We start from the raw sequence: 20,547 nt of genomic DNA, 5'->3' as shown, positions 1-20,547 counted from the left end.
TCTAATCAGACGTAACAAAGTACTGCACAAAATCACACAGGTTAAAATGACAAAAGGGAAACATACAAGGGCCACACAATACATAGCATAGGGCTTTTAAAAGAATAGGTAACATAAATGGAATTACAAAATTCAGCAGATTATAATTCAACAAATAAGTAGCAATACAACAACAACCAAAAAGATATAGCGAGAGGATGCTTTTAGTAAAAGGCTGTTGTGAACTTAAGTGATTTTGGATAGGGTGTTCCAAAGTCTTGGGGGCTTGGACAGCAACACCCAGTTACCTTTGTTACCAGGTGCGTTGTGGGGACCTTTATTAGCTCCTCATCAGAGGACCTTAGGGCACAAAGAGGGTTATGGAGAGACAGCAGAGCAGGAGTAACTGCAAGACCCATTTGGGCCTTAAAAGTTAATAAAATAAGTAAAGTCAATACAGGGAGATGTTCAAAGAAATTATAATATATGTGTAAAATAAAAACTTGTATTGTGAGGGGAAAAGAGTCACAATTTGTAGTTTTGGCATCTAGCAGACATTCTTTCCCAGAGCTACTTACCGGTATTACATAAGGATATTGGGGATATGCTTAATCAGATATGTTTTCCTGTTAAAGTACGTAACATTGTAAAGTCGAGAATTTTTAAGCTTTGGTTTGTCCTGTCTGCTCTTCTTCATTTGTTTAGCTTTTTTAATTAAGTAAATTATTTGTTATTATGCTGCTATTACTACTACTAATTATTATTATTATTTTAAAATGTCCACTATGTGTTTTTCTTAAAGGAGACCGGAGTGATGGACTTGGATGTGACTAAAATGTTATTGCTAGCAGGAAGTACCCTTGCGCTCCCCATCCTGGTTTTCATCATCACCTTTACATTCTGGCCTGTTGTCGTCATGAAGGTTTATAACTGGTAATACACGTCAGTACAGTAAACTGTCCTATTCTGCCTCTCCTATCTTCAGAGGCCTCACACACATGCACATGCATGCACACAAGGATGATGTAGTTGACATTGACCTGCCTAATAGACTATAGTGCCTATGAGGACTAGTCACAGTGCCCCTTGGTGGTTGAGTTAAATTAGAAACACATCCCATCCTATCCCAGACCTCGTGGGATGGTGCGAGAGAAACACACAACAAGGTCTATGAAAAGAAACACTGGTGCTTTAAAATAGTTCTATGAGTGCGTGATGGCTTGGATCACCTGTGAGGGTGCGAAGCGCGCAAACTCTAGAACAGAGGTCTTCAACAGGGGGTCCGAGACCCTAGGGGGTCCTGAGAGTTACTACAGGGGGGCCTCCAAATCTTCCAATCCTTTTTATATTAACAAGTAAAACCCTAGTGTAAATATTCTGAGAACTTTAGCCAAAAATTATGAAACTACTGTATATGGAATCTATGAACAGGTTTTGGGGGTCCCTGCTTCATCTCTCTCTCCCTCTCAACTAAGGGGTCCTTGGCCTGAAAACGTTGAAGACCTCTGCTCTAGAATGAGCGGGAGGGCCAGCGCTCACAAACTTTTAGTCTAATATATTTTTTAGATCAGCAATATTACAGTCAGCCAAATAAGGTGTTGACAAACAATATTCTTAAACAATCTGGGAAGGAGGAAGTGACAAACCCAGAACCAACTTTGAGATAAGTTTACATTACATGAATCTGTTAAGAAAAGTACAACTGATTGCTCCTCTCCTCTTCTCTCTGTTGTAGGATTTCGAGGCAAAGGGAGGGTCTGAAAGTAGACTATGCTTTTTGTGGGCAGTACAGGTTCTGTTATTCCCACCGTGGAAGGCCAGGGGGCGCCACACCTTCCCTCCTGCTGCTGCATGGCTTCTCATTAAACAAAGACATGTATCTCCATATGATCAAGGTAAGGTATCACAGATGTAACCATGCACTCAATTTTACAGTTTGATTGACCTTATCATAGCATGTGGATAAAAGCAGTTGCTTTTATCTTGTGGATAAAAGCAGTTGCTTTTATCATGTGGATAAAAGCAGTTGCTTTTATCCACAGTCATAGCATGTGGATAATAGCAGTTGCTTTTATCACACCCACTTAGAAGTGCAACATTATTGTATTGTAAACTAGAAAAATATTGTTCCTTCGAAACAATTGTGGGCTCGCTTCAAGCCAGAAAACAATGGCTATAAAAGTACAAAATGTCAAGATCGCAGGCAGTGCTCTCTTTGACGTTACTGACGTCAAAGATTGGTCCATTTTGTTCCAAAAATGTGTTGTGCAAAAGTTGACCCGCTGGTGGCGCTATAACAGGCCAATGTAACAAGGGTGGTATCTGTTCCTTGACCTATTGGGAATGTGCTTGCAAGATTTCACGCACATTGCAGGCTGTGTTCATGATTTGAGGTGTTTTTGGCTTTGGCCACTTTATCGCTGCTTGCAGCTATATTCATTATTTTTTCTTTTTTTTGTGTGTGTGTGCACTTCATAGGCATATTAGATAAAGGTCCTTAGATTGTGTGTAGAATGTTTCATGCAAATTGCAAAAAAAAATCCTAACGGGTTTAAGCGTTTCACAAACTGCTCAAAATGATATAGCGCCCCCCTTTGGCCAATTGGGGTAAGATTGGTTTTAGTGATATTTGGACTAACACTCTACATCTTTGCCAAATGCCATGAACATGTTACTTTGCATGTATGATTTAGAGGCAGAAGAATAATTTGCATAAAACTGCAATATTCATTGAATTTATTTAAAAAAGCATGTTTCAATTTTAAAGAAATCCGATCTGACAGATCTTTAGATATCGGTCCAAAGTTCACGTAAAAAAAGTTTTGTGCACGTGGAGCGAAAATTCCAGAATAAAAGCGGGTTTACGCGTTTTACAAACTGCTCAAAATGGCGGAAAATCAAAGGGCGGAGCTTACTTAACAACGACACAGATGTCTTCCGCTTGAGTCAAAGCACGCGTGTAACAAGTTGCATGTCTTCAAACGAAACGAGTCATGACTTATGCCCGTTTGAAGTTTGAATTTTCAAAAGCTTCGTATAGCGCCCCCCTTTGGCCAATTGGAATAAAATTGGTTTCAGTGATACTTTGACTAACCCTCCACATCTTTGCCAAATGCCATGAACGTGTAACTTTGCATGTATGATTTAGAGGCCGAAGAATAATTAGCATAAAACCGCAATATTAATTGAATTATTAAAAAATTATATTTCACTTTAAAAAAAATCTGGTTGATCAATCTGACCGTATTGGTCCAAAGTTCAAGTGAAAAAAGTTTTGTGCACTTGACGCGAAAATCCCAGGAGGAGATAGATTTTTACTGTTTTTCATATAATTCCGAATTGTGGGAGACCTAAAGGTCAGAGGTCAAAAGTTAGAGGGTAAAAGTTGTTCGGCATGAGGAGACGCATAAGTGTATACAGGTTTCATGGCTGGACCTCAAACACAGCATGAGCTATACCTGTTCAAAGTTCGCACTTTCGAAGGCTTCCTACAGCGCCACCATTTGGCCGATTGCTATAGAAAATAATAGCACACTTCGCCACTGTAAACTGAACACATTGATGTTTTTATTTTCATTTTCTCACTAAGTATGTAGGAGTTGAAAGCGGACAAAGTATTGAGGAGAACTTGATATGCTCTGGTTGATAGATAAACTAGAAAAATATTGTTCCTTCGAAACAATTGTGGGCTCGCTTCAAGCCAGAAAACAATGGCTATAAAAGTACAAAATGTCAAGATCGCAGGCAGTGCTCTCTTTGACGTTACTGACGTCAAAGATTGGTCCATTTTGTTCCAAAAATGTGTTGTGCAAAAGTTGACCCGCTGGTGGCGCTATAACAGGCCAATGTAAGAAGGGTGGTATCTGCTCCTTGACCTATTGGGAATGTGCTTGCAAGATTTCACGCACATTGCAGGCTGTGTTCATGATTTGAGGTGTTTTTGGCTTTGGCCACTTTATCGCTGCTTGCAGCTATATTCATTATTATTTTATTTTTTTTGTGTGTGCACTTTAGATAAAGGTCCTTAGATTGTGTGTAGAATGTTTCATGCAAATTGCAAAAATAAATCCTAACGGGTTTAAGCGTTTCACAAACTGCTCAAAATGATATAGCGCCCCCCTTTGGCCAATTGGGGTAAGATTGGTTTTAGTGATATTTGGACTAACACTCTACATCTTTGCCAAATGCCATGAACATGTTACTTTGCATGTATGATTTAGAGGCAGAAGAATAATTTGCATAAAACTGCAATATTCATTGAATTTATTTTAAAAAGCATGTTTCAATTTTAAAGAAATCCGATCTGACAGATCTTTAGATATCGGTCCAAAGTTCACGTAAAAAAAGTTTTGTGCACGTGGAGTGAAAATTCCAGAATAAAAGCGGGTTTACGCGTTTTACAAACTGCTCAATATGGCGGAAAATCGGGGGGCGGAGCTTACTTAACAACGACACAGATGTCTTCCGCTCGAGTCAAAGCACGCGTGTAACAAGTTGCATGTCTTCAAACGAAACGAGTCATGACTTATGCCCGTTTGAAGTTTGAATTTTCAAACGCTTCGTATAGCGCCCCCCTTTGGCCGATTGGAATAAAATTGGTTTCAGTGATACTTTGACTAACCCTCCACATCTTTGCCAAATGCCATGAACGTGTAACTTTGCATGTATGATTTAGAGGCCGAAGAATAATTTGCATAAAACCGCAACATTGATTGAATTATTAATAAAATATATTTCACTTTAAAAGAAATCCGCCGAGACTAGTTTGACCGTATTGGTCCAAAGTTCATGTGAAAAAAGTTTCATGCGCGTATCGCAAAGATCCCAGGAGGAGATAGATTTTTACTGTTTTTCATATAATTCCAAATTCTGAGGGATCTAAAGATCAGAGGTCAAAAGTCAGAGCGTAAAAATTGTTCGGCATGAGGAGAAGCATACGTGTATACAGGTTTCATGGCTGTACGTATAACAGAGCATGAGCTATACCTGTTCAAAGTTCGCACTTTCGAAGGCTTCCTACAGCGCCACCATTTGGCCGATTGCTGTAAAAAGTAATAGCACACGTCGCCACAGTAAGCTGAACACATTGATGTTTTTATTTTCATTTTCTCACTAAGTATGTAGGAGTAGAAAGGAACCGAAGTTTTGAGGAGAACTTGATATGACGGTTAGATATTGTCACTAGAAAAATATTGTTCCTTCGAAACAATTGTGGGCTCGCTTCAAGCCGGAAAACAATGGCTATAAAAGTACAAAATGTCAAGATCGCAGGCAGTGCTCTCTTTGACGTTACTGACGTCAAAGATTGGTCCATTTTGTTCGAAAAATGTGTTGTGCAAAAGTTGACCCGCTGGTGGCGCTATAACAGGCCAATGTAAGAAGGGTGGTATCTGTTCCTTGACCTATTGGGAATGTGCTTGCAAGATTTCACACCCATTGCAGGCTGTGTTCATGATTTGAGGTGTTTTTGGCTTTGGCCACTTTATCGCTGCTTGCAGCTATATTCATTATTATTTTTTATTTTTTTGTGTGTGTGCACTTCATAGGCATATTAGATAAAGGTCCTTAGATTGTGTGTAGAATGTTTCATGCAAATTGCAAAAAAAAAAATCCTAATGGGTTTAAGCGTTTCACAAACTGCTCAAAATGATATAGCGCCCCCCTTTGGCCAATTGGGGTAAGATTGGTTTTAGTGATATTTGGACTAACACTCTACATCTTTGCCAAATGCCATGAACATGTTACTTTGCATGTATGATTTAGAGGCAGAAGAATAATTTGCATAAAACTGCAATATTCATTGAATTTATTTTAAAAAGCATGTTTCAATTTTAAAGAAATCCGATCTGACAGATCTTTAGATATCGGTCCAAAGTTCACGTAAAAAAGAGTTTTGTGCACGTGGAGCGAAAATTCCAGAATAAAAGCGGGTTTACGCGTTTTACAAACTGCTCAAAATGGCGGAAAATCGAAGGGCGGAGCTTACTTAACAACGACACAGATGTCTTCCGCTCGAGTCAAAGCACGCGTATAACAAGTTGCATGTCTTCAAACGAAACGAGTCATGACTTATGCCCGTTTGAAGTTTGAATTTTCAAACGCTTCGTATAGCGCCCCCCTTTGGCCGATTGGAATAAAATTGGTTTCAGTGATACTTTGACTAACCCTCCACATCTTTGCCAAATGCCATGAACGTGTACCTTTGCATGTATGATTTAGAGGCCGAAGAATAATTTGCATAAAACCGCAATATTGATTAAATTATTAAAAAATTATATTTCACTTTAAAAAAAATCTGGTTGATCAATCTGACCGTATTGGTCCAAAGTTCATGTGAAAAAAGTTTTGTGCACTTGACGCGAAAATCCCAGGAGGAGATAGATTTTTACTGTTTTTCATATAATTCCGAATTGTGGGAGACCTAAAGGTCAGAGGTCAAAAGTTAGAGGGAAAAAGTTGTTCGGCATGAGGAGACGCATAAGTGTATACAGGTTTCATGGCTGTATGTATAACACAGCATGAGCTATACCTGTTCAAAGATCGCACTTTCGAAGGCTTCCTACAGCGCCACCATTTGGCCGATTGCTATAAAAAATAATAGCACACTTCGCCACTGTAAACTGAACACATTGATGTTTTTATTTTCATTTTCTCACTAAGTATGTAGGAGTAGAAAGGAACCGAAGATCCCGTCTACTGATTGCCTGATAGATAAATAAATAATGACAATATCTAAAGTGTGCTCGCCTTATAGGCGAGCCCACAACTAGAAAAATATTGTTCCTTCGAAACAATTGTGGGCTCGCTTCAAGCCAGAAAACAATGGCTATAAAAGCACAAAATGTCAAGATCGCAGGCAGTGCTCTCTTTGACGTTACTGACGTCAAAGATTGGTCCATTTTGTTCCAAAAATGTGTTGTGCAAAAGTTGACCCGCTGGTGGCGCTATAACAGGCCAATGTGAGAAGGTTGGTATCTGTTCCTTGACCTATTGGGAATGTGCTTGCAAGATTTCACGCACATCCCAGGCTGTGTTCATGATTTGAGGTGTTTTTGGCTTTGGCCACTTTATCGCTGCTTGCAGCTATATTTATTATTATTATTATTTTATAATTGTTTTGTGTGCACTTCATAGGCTAAATAAAGATAAAGGTCCTTAGATTGCGTGTAGAATGTTTCATGCAAATTGCAAAAAAAATCCTAGAATAAAAATGGGTTTAAGCGTTTTACAAACTGCTCAAAATTATATAGTGCCCCCCTTTGGCCATTTGGGGTAAGATTGGTTTCAGTGATATTTGAACTAACCCTCTACACTATTTTGTCATGAAAATGTGACTTTGCATGTATGTTTTAGAGGCAGAAGAATAATTTGCATAAAAATGCAATATTGTTTGAATTATTTAAAAAAGCATGTTTCAATGTTAAAGAAATCCAATCTGACAGATCTTTAGATATCGGTCCAAAGTTCACGTAAAAAAAGTTTTGTGCACGTGATGCGAAAATTCCAGAATAAAAGCGGGTTTACGCGTTTTACAAACTGCTCAAAATGGCGGATAATTGAAGGGCGGAGCTTACTTAACAACGACACAGATGTCTTCCGCTTGAGTCAAAGCACGCGTGTAACAAGTTGCATGTCTTCAAACGAAACGAGTCATGACTTATGCCCGTTTGAAGTTTGAATTTTCAGACGCTTCGTATAGCGCCCCCCTTTGGCCGATTGGAATAAAATTGGTTTCACTGATACTTTGACTAACCCTCTACATCTTTGCCAAATGCCATGAACGTGTAACTTTGCATGTATGATTTAGAGGCCGAAGAACAATTTGCATAAAACCGCAATATAGATTGAATTATAAAAAAAATATATTTCACTTTAAAAGAAATCCGGCGAGACTAGTTTGACCGTATTGGTCCAAAGTTCATGTGAAAAAAGTTTTGTGAGCATAACGCGAAAATCCCAGGAGGAGATAGATTTTTACTGTTTTTCATATAATTCCAAATTTTGGGGGATCTAAAGGTCAGAGGTGAAAAGTCAGAGCGTAAAAGTTGTTCGGCATGAGGAGACGCTTACGTGTATATAGGGTTCATGGCTGTACGTATAACAGAGCATGAGCTCTACCTGTTCAAAGTTCGCACTTTCGAAGGCTTCCTACAGCGCCACCATTTGGCCGATTGCCGTATAAAATAATAGCACACTTCGCCACTGTAAGCTGAACACATTGATGTTTTTATTTTCATTTTCTCACTAAGTATGTAGGAGTAGAAAGGAACCGAAGTTTTGAGGAGAACTTGATATGACAATATCAAGTTCTCACTAGAAAAATATTGTTCCTTCGAAACAATTGTGGGCTCGCTTCAAGCCAGAAAACAATGGCTATAAAAGTACAAAATGTCAAGATCGCAGGCAGTGCTCTCTTTGACGTTACTGACGTCAAAGATTGGTCCATTTTGTTCCAAAAATGTGTTGTGCAAAAGTTGACCCGCTGGTGGCGCTATAACAGGCCAATGTAAGAAGGGTGGTATCTGCTCCTTGACCTATTGGGAATGTGCTTGCAAGATTTCACGCACATTGCAGGCTGTGTTCATGATTTGAGGTGTTTTTGGCTTTGGCCACTTTATCGCTGCTTGCAGCTATATTCATTATTATTATTTTTTTTGTGTGTGTGCACTTCATAGGCATATTAGATAAAGGTCCTTAGATTGTGTGTAGAATGTTTCATGCAAATTGCAAAAATAAATCTTAACGGGTTTAAGCGTTTCACAAATTGCTCAAAATGATATAGCGCCCCCCTTTGGCCAATTGGGGTAAGATTGGTTTTAGTGATATTTGGACTAACACTCTACATCTTTGCCAAATGCCATGAACATGTTACTTTGCATGTATGATTTAGAGGCAGAAGAATAATTTGCATAAAACTGCAATATTCATTGAATTTATTTTAAAAAGCATGTTTCAATTTTAAAGAAATCCGATCTGACAGATCTTTAGATATCGGTCCAAAGTTCACGTAAAAAAAGTTTTGTGCACGTGGAGTGAAAATTCCAGAATAAAAGCGGGTTTACGCGTTTTACAAACTGCTCAATATGGCGGAAAATCGGGGGGCGGAGCTTACTTAACAACGACACAGATGTCTTCCGCTCGAGTCAAAGCACGCGTGTAACAAGTTGCATGTCTTCAAACGAAACGAGTCATGACTTATGCCCGTTTGAAGTTTGAATTTTCAAACGCTTCGTATAGCGCCCCCCTTTGGCCGATTGGAATAAAATTGGTTTCAGTGATACTTTGACTAACCCTCCACATCTTTGCCAAATGCCATGAACGTGTAACTTTGCATGTATGATTTAGAGGCCGAAGAATAATTTGCATAAAACCGCAACATTGATTGAATTATTAATAAAATATATTTCACTTTAAAAGAAATCCGCCGAGACTAGTTTGACCGTATTGGTCCAAAGTTCATGTGAAAAAAGTTTCATGCGCGTATCGCAAAGATCCCAGGAGGAGATAGATTTTTACTGTTTTTCATATAATTCCAAATTCTGAGGGATCTAAAGATCAGAGGTCAAAAGTCAGAGCGTAAAAATTGTTCGGCATGAGGAGACGCATACGTGTATACAGGTTTCATGGCTGTACGTATAACAGAGCATGAGCTATACCTGTTCAAAGTTCGCACTTTCGAAGGCTTCCTACAGCGCCACCATTTGGCCGATTGCTGTAAAAAGTAATAGCACACGTCGCCACAGTAAGCTGAACACATTGATGTTTTTATTTTCATTTTCTCACTAAGTATGTAGGAGTAGAAAGGAACCGAAGTTTTGAGGAGAACTTGATATGACGGTTAGATATTGTCACTAGAAAAATATTGTTCCTTCGAAACAATTGTGGGCTCGCCTTCAAGCCAGAAAACAATGGCTATTAAAGTACAAAATGTCAAGATCGCAGGCAGTGCTCTCTTTGACGTTACTGACGTCAAAGATTGGTCCATTTTGTTCCAAAAATGTGTTGTGCAAAAGTTGACCCGCTGGTGGCGCTATAACAGGCCAATGTAAGAAGGGTGGTATCTGTTCCTTGACCTATTGGGAATGTGCTTGCAAGATTTCACGCACATTGCAGGCTGTGTTCATGATTTGAGGTGTTTTTGGCTTTGGCCACTTTATCGCTGCTTGCAGCTATATTCATTATTATTATTTTTTTTGTGTGTGTGCACTTCATAGGCATATTAGATAAAGGCCCTTAGATTGTGTGTAGAATGTTTCATGCAAATTGCAAAAAAAAAATCCAAACGGGTTTAAGCGTTTCACAAACTGCTCAAAATGATATAGCGCCCCCCTTTGGCCAATTGGGGTAAGATTGGTTTTAGTGATATTTGGACTAACACTCTACATCTTTGCCAAATGCCATGAACATGTTACTTTGCATGTATGATTTAGAGGCAGAAGAATAATTTGCATAAAACTGCAATATTCATGGAATTTATTTAAAAAAGCATGTTTCAATTTTAAAGAAATCCGATCTGACAGATCTTTAGATATCGGTCCAAAGTTCACGTAAAAAAAGTTTTGTGCACGTGGAGCGAAAATTCCAGAATAAAAGCGGGTTTACGCGTTTTACAAAGTGCTCAAAATGGCGGAAAATCGAAGGGCGGAGCTTACTTAACAACGACACAGATGTCTTCCGCTCGAGTCAAAGCACGCGTGTAACAAGTTGCATGTCTTCAAACGAAACGAGTCATGACTTATGCCCGTTTGAAGTTTGAATTTTCAAACGCTTCGTATAGCGCCACCCTTTGGCCAATTGAAATAAGATTGGTTTCAGTGATATTTTGACTAACCCTCTACATCTTTGCCAAATGCCATGAACGCGTAACTTTGCATGTATGATTTAGAGGCAAAAGAATAATTTGCATAAAACCGCAATATTGATTGAATTATTAAAAAATTATATTTCACTTTAAAAGAAATCCGACCAGACAGTTTGACCGTATTGGTCCAAAGTTCATGTGAAAAATGTTTTGTGCACTTGACGCGAAAATCCCAGGAGGAGATAGATTTTTACTGTTTTTCATATAATTCCGAATTGTGGGAGACCTAAAGGTCAGAGGTCAAAAGTTAGAGGGTAAAAGTTGTTCGGCATGAGGAGACGCATAAGTGTATACAGGTTTCATGGCTGTATTTATAACACAGCATGAGCTATACCTGTTCAAAGATCGCACTTTCGAAGGCTTCCTACAGCGCCACCATTTGGCCGATTGCTGTAAAAAGTAATAGCATACTTCGCCACAGTAAGCTGAACACATTGATGTTTTTATTTTCATTTTCTCACTAAGTATGTAGGAGTAGAAAGGAACCGAAGTTTTTTGATACTTGATATGCCTGCCTAGTATAGAAATAATGACAATATCTAAAGTGTGCTCGCCTTATAGGCGAGCCCACAACTAGAAAAATATTGTTCCTTCGAAACAATTGTGGGCTCGCTTCAAGCCGGAAAACAATGGCTATAAAAGCACAAAATGTCAAGATCGCAGGCAGTGCTCTCTTTGACGTTACTGACGTCAAAGATTGGTCCATTTTGTTCCAAAAATGTGTTGTGCAAAAGTTGACCCGCTGGTGGCGCTATAACAGGCCAATGTGAGAAGGTTGGTATCTGTTCCTTGACCTATTGGGAATGTGCTTGCAAGATTTCACGCACATCCCAGGCTGTGTTCATGATTTGAGGTGTTTTTGGCTTTGGACACTTTATCGCTGCTTGCAGCTATATTTATTATTATTATTTTATAATTTTTTGTGTGCACTTCATAGGCATGTTAGATAAAGGTCCTTAGATTGCGTGTAGAATGTTTCATGCAAATTGCAAAAAAAATCCTAGAATAAAAACGGGTTTAAGCGTTTTACAAACTGCTCAAAATTATATAGCGCCCCCCTTTGGCCATTTGGGGTAAGATTGGTTTCAGTGATATTTGAACTAACCCTCTACACTATTTTGTCATGAAAATGTGACTTTGCTTGTATGTTTTAGAGGCAGAAGAATAATTTGCATAAAAATGCAATATTGTTTGAATTATTTAAAAAAGCATGTTTCAATGTTAAAGAAATCCGATCTGACAGATCTTTAGATATCGGTCCAAAGTTCATGTAAAAAAATGTTTTGTGCACGTGACGCGAAAATTCCAGAATAAAAGCGGGTTTACGCGTTTTACAAACTGCTCAAAGTGGCGGAAAATCGAAGGGCGGAGCTTACTTAACAACGACACAGATGTCTTCCGCTTGAGTCAAAGCACGCGTGTAACAAGTTGCATGTCTTCAAACGAAACGAGTCATGACTTAAGCCCGTTTGAAGTTTGAATTTTCAAACGCTTCGTATAGCGCCCCCCTTTGGCCGATTGGAATAAAATTGGTTTCAGTGATACTTTGACTAACCCTCCACATCTTTGCCAAATGCCATGAACGTGTAACTTTGCATGCATGATTTAGAGGCAGAAGAATAAGTTGCATAAAACCGCAATATTTATTGAATTATTAAAAAATGATATTTCACTTTAAAAGAAATCCGCCGAGATAAATCTGACCGTATTGGTCCAAAGTTCATGTGAAAAAAGTTTCGTGCGCGTATCGAAAAAAACCCAGGAGGAGATAGATTTTTACTGTTTTTCATATAATTCCGAATTGTGGGAGACCTAAAGGTCAGAGGTCAAAAGTTAGAGGGTAAAAGTTGTTCGGCATGAGGAGACGCATAAGTGTATACAGGTTTCATGGCTGTATGTATAACACAGCATGAGCTATACCTGTTCAAAGATCGCACTTTCGAAGGCTTCCTACAGCGCCACCATTTGGCCAATTGCTATAAAAAATAATAGCACACTTCGCCACTGTAAACTGAACACATTGATGTTTTTATTTTCATTTTCTCACTAAGTATGTAGGAGTAGAAAGGAACCGAAAATCCCGTCTACTTACTAGATAAACAAATAAATAAATAAATAAATAATGACAATATCTAAAGTGTGCTCGCCAGGTACTGGCGAGCCCACAACTAGAAAAATATTGTTCCTTCGAAACAATTGTGGGCTCGCTTCAAGCCAGAAAACAATGGCTATAAAAGTACAAAATGTCAAGATCGCAGGCAGTGCTCTCTTTGACGTTACTGACGTCAAAGATTGGTCCATTTTGTTCCAAAAATGTGTTGTGCCAAAAGTTGACCCGCTGGTGGCGCTATTATAACAGGCCAATGTAAGAAGGGTGGTATCTGTTCCTTGACCTATTGGGAATGTGCTTGCAAGATTTCACGGACATTGCAGGCTGTGTTCATGATTTGAGGTGTTTTTGGCTTTGGCCACTTTATCGCTGCTTGCAGCTATATTTGTTATTATTTTTCTTTTTGTGTGTGTGTGTACTTCATAGGCATATTAGATAAAGGTCCTTAGATTGTGTGTAGAATGTTTCATGCAAATTGCTAAAAAAAATCCTAACGGGTTTAAGCGTTTCACAAACTGCTCAAAATGATATAGCGCCCCCCTTTGGCCAATTGGAGTGAGATTGGATTTAGTGATATTTGGACTAACACTCTACATCTTTGCCAAATGCCATGAACATGTTACTTTGCATGTATGATTTAGAGGCAGAAGAATAATTTGCATAAAACTGCAATATTCATTGAATTATTAAAAAAGCATGTTTCAATTTAAAAAAAAAATCCGATCTGACAGATCTTTAGATATTGGTCCAAAGTTCACGTAAAAAAAGTTTTGTGCACGTGGAGCGAAAATTCTAGAATTTTTTACAAACTGCTCAAAATGGCGGAAAATCGAAGGGCGGAGCTTACTTAACAAAGACAGAGTCAAAGCACGCGTGTAAGCAAGTTGCATGTCTTAAAACGAAACGAGTCATGACTTATGCCCGTTTGAAGTTTGAATTTTCAAACGCTTCGTATAGCGCCCCCCTTTGGCCGATTGGACTAAAATTGGTTTCAGTAATACTTTGACTAACCCTCTACATCTTTGCCAAATGCCATGAACGTGTAACTTTGCATGTATGATTTAGAGGGCGAAGAATAATTTGCATAAAACCGCAATATTGATTGAATTATTAAAAAATTATATTTCACTTTAAAAGAAATCTGGTTGATCAATCTGACCGTATTGGTCCAAAGTTCATGTGAAAAAAGTTTCGTGCGCGTAACGAAAAAAACCCAGGAGGAGATAGATTTTTACTGTTTTTCATATAATTCCAAATTGTGGGAGATCTAAAGGTCAAAGGTCAAAAGTCAGAGCGTAAAAGTTGTTCGGCATGAGGAGACGCATACGTGTATACAGGTTTCATGGCTTTACCTCAAACACAGCATGAGCTATACCTGTTCAAAGTTCGCACTTTCGAAGGCTTCCTACAGCGCCACCATTTGGCCGATTGCTGTAAAAAGTAATAGCACACGTCGCCACAGTAAGCTGAACACATTGATGTTTTTATTTTCATTTTCTCACTAAGTATGTAGGAGTAGAAAGGAACCGAAGTTTTTTGATACTTGCACTGACTGCCTGCCTAGTATAGAAATAATGACAATATCTAAAGTGTGCTCGCCTTATAGGCGAGCCCACAATAATGACAATATCTAAAGTGTGCTCGCCTTATAGGCGAGCCCACAATAACACAAATCCTGTGCAAAGAGAACATTGTGGTAGTAGTAGTAGTAGTTGCGACCGTAGGTCGCACTTACTACAGAAAGCTCCACCAGGTGTCCGTGCGTCCGTCAGTCAGTCCGTCACACGTCACACTTTTGCCCTGCTCATATCTCCGCAACCGTTGCCCCGATCCATGCCAGATTTTGCACACACACTCCTTGCCTGCCAAACTACAACCTCCAAGGACCCCCGGAGCTCCAGGGACCCCCAGGTCCCTGGGGGACCCCCAGATGTAAAAAATGACCAAATGTGCAAAAATGACCAAATGACCACCCCAACGGGGCTGCTCACGGGGAATTCCCGGGGACCACCGACTCCTTGTGCTCCAGAACGGATGCAAAAGTGGTGGCGCCCCCAGTGGAGGACCCCCTGCCACTGCAGCGCACATAAAATGCCCTAACTTGGCCTAGGAGCCACCGGGAGAGCCGGGGCCGGTACCTATTCGTCCGCCTCGGCGGCGCGGAGACCCCACCCCTCATTTCTCACATGGCCCTCTTCTAGCGCCACCATGAGGCCGATTCTTGCAAAACACATTTTTGGACACTGCTCCTCCAATTTTTGCCGTAAAATCACTCAACTCGGTACACAGTATGTCTACACTCATGTCATCAACATGGATCCGTCCACAATTTTTGGGGACACTGCTCCCTACTCTTTGTGTATACATGTGACCTACGGTCGCTTATCTCCCGATTAGGGAGTCTTACTGGTAGTAGTAGTAGTAGTAGTAGTAGTAGTAGTTGTTGTTGTAGTACTAATAATATCAGTGTGTTTTTGTGTACAGTGCCTACCAAGGAGCCAGCATGTTGTGTGTCTGGACATGCCTGGACATGAAGGGACCAGCAGGACAAGTGCTGAAGATTACTGCATAGAGGGACAAGTCAAACGTATACATCAGGTTAGTGTGTGTGTGTGTGTGTGTGTGTGTGTGTGTGTGTGTGTGTGTGTGTGCGTGCGTGTGTGCGTGTGTGTGTGTGTGTGTGTGTGTGTGTGTGTGTGTGTGTGTGTGTGTGTGTGTGAGAGAGAGAGAGAGAGAGAGAGAGAGAGAGAGAGAGAGAGAGAGACCCTCCCCATATATGGACATATATGTCTCTGTATAGAGTCTCAGTTGTTTCAGCGCCTTAGGGCGTTTTACTGGTTGTTATTATTATTACTATATAGTATAAGACGCCTCAGTGCCAATTCTTGGCCATCTGGCCAGTGATGTATATCGGACCAGTCACCCATATGTGGAGACCCCTGGTTACATCACTTTTATGCCCATACATGGAGATCACTCACTGTCTGAACCAGCCACACAGATATGGCATTCCCATATGAAGTTAGATATGATCTTAATATTGATGACGTGAGGGATCTCCATGTATGGGCATAAAAGGGATCCTGTTAGAGTGGTTCCCATGACATCACAACATACAATCCCTTTTATGCCCATACATGTAGATCACTATCTGAACCAGCCACACAGATATGGGCCATGTCTTGGCCATCTGGCCAGTGATGTATATCGATGACATCAGGGATCTTCATACCGGTATATGGGCATAAAAGGGATTCTGGCTGTGACATTTCTCATGGTAAACTGTGACCTTCGCTTCACTATCATATGACAGAATAAAGTTAAGACTTGTATGTTTGTCTCTGTAGTTTGTACAGAGCGTCCGTCTAAACAGACGTCCATTCCACCTGGTGGGTACGTCCATGGGGGGGAACGTAGCGGGGGTCTACGCTGCCCGCTTCCCCGCTCACCTGTCAGGAGTCACCCTCATCTGTCCTGCAGGTACAGTAAGACCCCTGGCTGCTCACCTGTATCAATCAATCAATTCATCAGTTAGTTGAGATAAAGAAATCTCATTGGGTTAAATGCAAATAAAAACAAAGCAATATGAGTGGTTGCTATGGGCAACGCAATATTGTTCTTGGTCAGAGATTTCTTTGCCAGCAAAAGGAACCTGTGTTTTGTAAACTTTTTGACTGATGTTATTCCCTCCTGATTGGCTACGATTGCCTTCTAAAGTTTGTGTATGCGACGTGGCGGTTGCTTATCTCCCGATTAGGGAGTCTTACTGGTATAAATGGTAAGACGGAATATAATTTCCCACTGGATTCCTCGTGACTTGCGTCACTGCAACCACACTTGCAATTTCCCCGAAGTTCACCTTTCTAGCTGTGTTTACCTAAAGTATTCAATCAATCAATCAGAAAAAGGAAGTACAATCACAAGAGTGTGATTGTACTACCAGGTGAAGGTGCTGTTTTTTGTCGTTGTTTAAGTTTTTTGTTTTTTTGGTTTTGCTGTGAACTGGGATGGGCAGCCATGTATTGCTTAAAATGTAATGAGTAGCTGCTTTCTTGTATTTTGCCCCAGGGTTGGTGTACCCCACAGATAGTGTGTTTGTGAAGAGACTGATAGAGGTGGAGAAAAGTCAGAATTTTGAAGACATTCCTCTGATCCCATCCACACCACAAGGGATGGAAGAAATGATAAAACTCTGCTGCTTCAACATTCCCCGACAGGTACAGTACTACCACTAGCACTACCACCATCTATCTCACTGATACTGCTAGTATTTCTACTACCAGTAAGACTCCCTAATCGGGAGATAAGCGACCGTAGGTCACTTATCTCCACAAATAGGGCAAACATTTTTTATTCCAAAAACTTCCTGATCCATGTTGATGACATGAGTGTAGACATACTGTGTAGTGATTTTCGTGATTGGAGGGTCAAAACTGTAGGAGCAGTGGCCAAAAATGTGTTTTAAAATTCGGCCTGTAGGTGGCGCTAGAAGAGGGCCATGTGAGAAATGAGGGGTGGGGTGTCCGCGTTGCCTTGGCGGACGAATAGGTACTGGCCCCGGCTCTCCCGGACGCTCCTAGCCCGAGTTACGGCATTTTATGTGAGCTGCAGTGGCAGGGGGTCCTCCACTGGGGGCGCCACCACTTTTGCATCCGTTCTGGAGCAGCAGGAGTGGGTGGTCCCCAGGAATTCCCCGTGAGCAGCTCCGTTGGGGTGGTCATTTGGTAATTTTTGCACATGTGCTCATTTTTTACACTTGGGGGTCCCCGAGGGAGCTGGGGGTCCCTGGAGCTCCGGGGGTCCTTGGAGGTTGTAGTTTGGCAGGTAAGGAGTGTGTGTGCAAAATCTGGCATGGATCGGGGCAACGGTTGCGGAGATATGAGCAGGGCAAAAGTGTGACGTGTGTGACGGAGTGACGGAGTGACTGACTGACTGACTGACTGACTGACTGACTGACGGACGGACACCTCGAGCAGCTTTCTGTAGTAAGTGCGACCTACGGTCGCAACTACTTCACACAGGCACTACTACTAGTACACGTAACCCTAGTACACACACCAACCTAATGAATCTCAATTACTACAAGTTTTTACTACTGTTCTTGCACTATTATTGCTATGTCTATTTACTGCTATTACTACAACAAGGCTATACAGTATAATATAGCCCCCTAAAATGCCTTTATATTTTGGTTAGTTTTAAGGACAGTTGTATTTACAGTCTAGAGTAGTTTGTTTAAAGAGCAGCGTGATTATATTGTGTTGCTCTTTGCTTCTACAGATTGTACAGGGACTCAGTGATGTACGGATCCCCAACAATGCCTTCTACAGGAAGGTACAGTATTTCTACATTACTACCACTAGTACTATAACTACCAGTAGTCTACACCACCACCTCACTGGTACCTATAGTACTTCTACAGCTATCTCACACATGCACTACTAGTATGATAGTATGAGTATAGTACCTCCTTAAATCGGGAGGTAAGCAACCGTCAGGTCGCATACACAAACTTTGGAAGGCAATGGTAGCCAATCAGGGAATATGGGAAATGGGACACATCCATGTTGATGACATGACTGTAGAGATACTGTGATTTAAAAGGGACAAGGACTGACAGTTACAGAGATCTTCATATATGGGCATAAAAGGGACAATGACTGACAAATACAGATCCTTATATGGGCATATCAGCATAACCATATATGGGCATATACTGATGACATCATACAGTAGATCACATTATGTTGCTGTTTGCTTCTACAGATTCTACAGGGACTCATTGATGAACGGATCCCAAACAATGATATCTACAGAGAAGGTGATTGATACTTCTTACTAATACTACTACTCACCCACTTACTATCGGGATGCAAACTGTTGCTGTGTAGGGGAAAGAGAGGGTGTACAGAGAATCGCTAATAAATGCCAGTGCTGCCATTACACGCCTTTTGTACTGTACATAGGTCTATGGAGGTAGTCCACAGGAGTCATCCTGTTGAGTTGTGTTCAACTTCAAATTCTAACAAGGTCGATGTGTGTGTGTGATAGTGAGGAAATTATGTTCAGTTTCATGTTAAGAATCTAGTTTTTACTTTTTCTGGGGAGCCTGATAATTCAGTAATATACTAAATGCTGTAATACTGCTGCTACTATGTATTCCCGAGATTCCACAGTTAACGTGTGTGTGTGTGTGTGTGTGTGTGTGTGTGTGTGTGTGTGTGTGTGTGTGTGTGTGTGTGTGTGTGTGTGTGTGTGTGTGTGTACTTCTGTGTGTTTGTGTAAATGGGACGGCCAGTGTTTCTGGAGATTTTAGGAGAAAAGTCTCGTCATTCTCTCCAGGACAACCTGCACCTGATCACAGCACCCCTCCAGGTTATCTGGGGGAAACACGATCAGGTAACAAAGCATTTTGTTAAATCACAAGCCAAAGCGCAAGACATCCATATACTGTATATAACTGTAGTCCTGGGGTTCCAATAGGTGGCATATCCATTTCCTGTTCCGGTTCCGTTTCCCATAGCTTTGATTGAATGTTTGATTTGACAGTAGCTGAAAACTACATACATCCGAGGATAGTGTATTCTTTTCCTAGGAAAGATTTATTTTTTAGGAAAAATATTAAACCCTATTTCATACAAGGAATTTATTTTGCAGAGACATAGCTCCACAGATGTCAGACAGCAGAGAATATGTTTATAACTGTTTTATCTGCCCCACCCCCACAGGTAGTTGATGTTTCAGGAGCGTCTGTGTTGCAGGAGGTCCACCCTGAATGCCAGGTGACACTTTTGGACAACTGCGGTCACTCTGTGGTCTTGGAGAGACCCCGGAAGACTGCTCAGCTCATCATGGACTTTCTGTCTGCCTATGAAGTCAATGGCAACGCCAAGAAATTGATGTGAAAAACCCTTTTTAATATCAATTAAATTATTTTTTTATTTTTATTTTGTATACTTTTGTATTTTAATCTTTTTGAATTCTGTATTATCGAGTGGAATCATGTTACATAAATGTACAGGAATTGTTTGATTAATTGTTACACTAATGATGTTTTACATGTTTTAAAAACAATTTAGGGTAGACGTAATAAGCTTAGGCTTCAGTCTATTCCTTTTTTCCAGGGAAAGGAAATGTCTATGAAATGTGTTTATGAAGTTCAGTGTGTTTCTTTTACATGGAAAAAATAAATAAATAAACTAAACTAAACTAAACTAAAAGAAGAAAAGAATAAGATAAAGGTTGAATAGAGGCAACCTGTGTCACACTCCCCGTCTCTCTCTCCCCATTTCCTGTCTATATATATACTATAAAACTAAAGTCTGTCAATGTCTGCCTCTGCCACTGCCAAACTATATTTCTGAAATTAAGCTGAAATGCAATGTTATAGATACAGAAGTATGTATTATACAGTCGGTGAAATATAAGGACATTGATAACTGTAATGTGTCTGACTTGCTTTACTGATGTCAATCAGTGATCACTAAAACTCAGTTGGAATAAAACCATAATGTAATCATCTCAGGCAGGCAGTGAACAAGGAGCTTGACAGATTTAGTTGTATGAGGGTTATTCTGAGAAAGGACGGCCCCTTTAC

At 40.3% G+C, this 20,547-nt stretch overlaps 1 protein-coding gene across 1 annotated transcript; it reads left to right on the top strand.

Annotated features, from left to right (window-relative positions):
* Positions 1 to 800: 800 nt before the first annotated feature.
* Positions 801 to 19,855, top strand: LOC308287080 (monoacylglycerol lipase ABHD6-like; the record flags this gene model as incomplete). The annotated part of the gene is made up of 9 exons (XM_080728201.1): positions 801 to 912; positions 1,715 to 1,874; positions 15,435 to 15,548; positions 16,298 to 16,430; positions 17,019 to 17,167; positions 18,231 to 18,284; positions 18,717 to 18,771; positions 19,249 to 19,349; positions 19,679 to 19,855. The coding sequence occupies exons 1-9, from the start codon at positions 815 to 817 to the stop codon at positions 19,853 to 19,855; spliced, it is 1,041 nt and encodes a 346-aa protein (XP_080584327.1). The 5' UTR covers positions 801 to 814.
* Between the last annotated feature and the right edge of the window lie 692 nt (positions 19,856 to 20,547).

Source organism: Nannobrachium achirus, assembly GCF_963921795.1.
Source record: "Nannobrachium achirus genome assembly, chromosome: 6".
In the NCBI taxonomy this organism is placed as follows: Eukaryota; Metazoa; Chordata; class Actinopteri; order Myctophiformes; family Myctophidae; genus Nannobrachium; species Nannobrachium achirus.
Note: the sequence above shows the minus strand (reverse complement) of the source record. Positions and strands in the feature narration are given on the sequence as shown.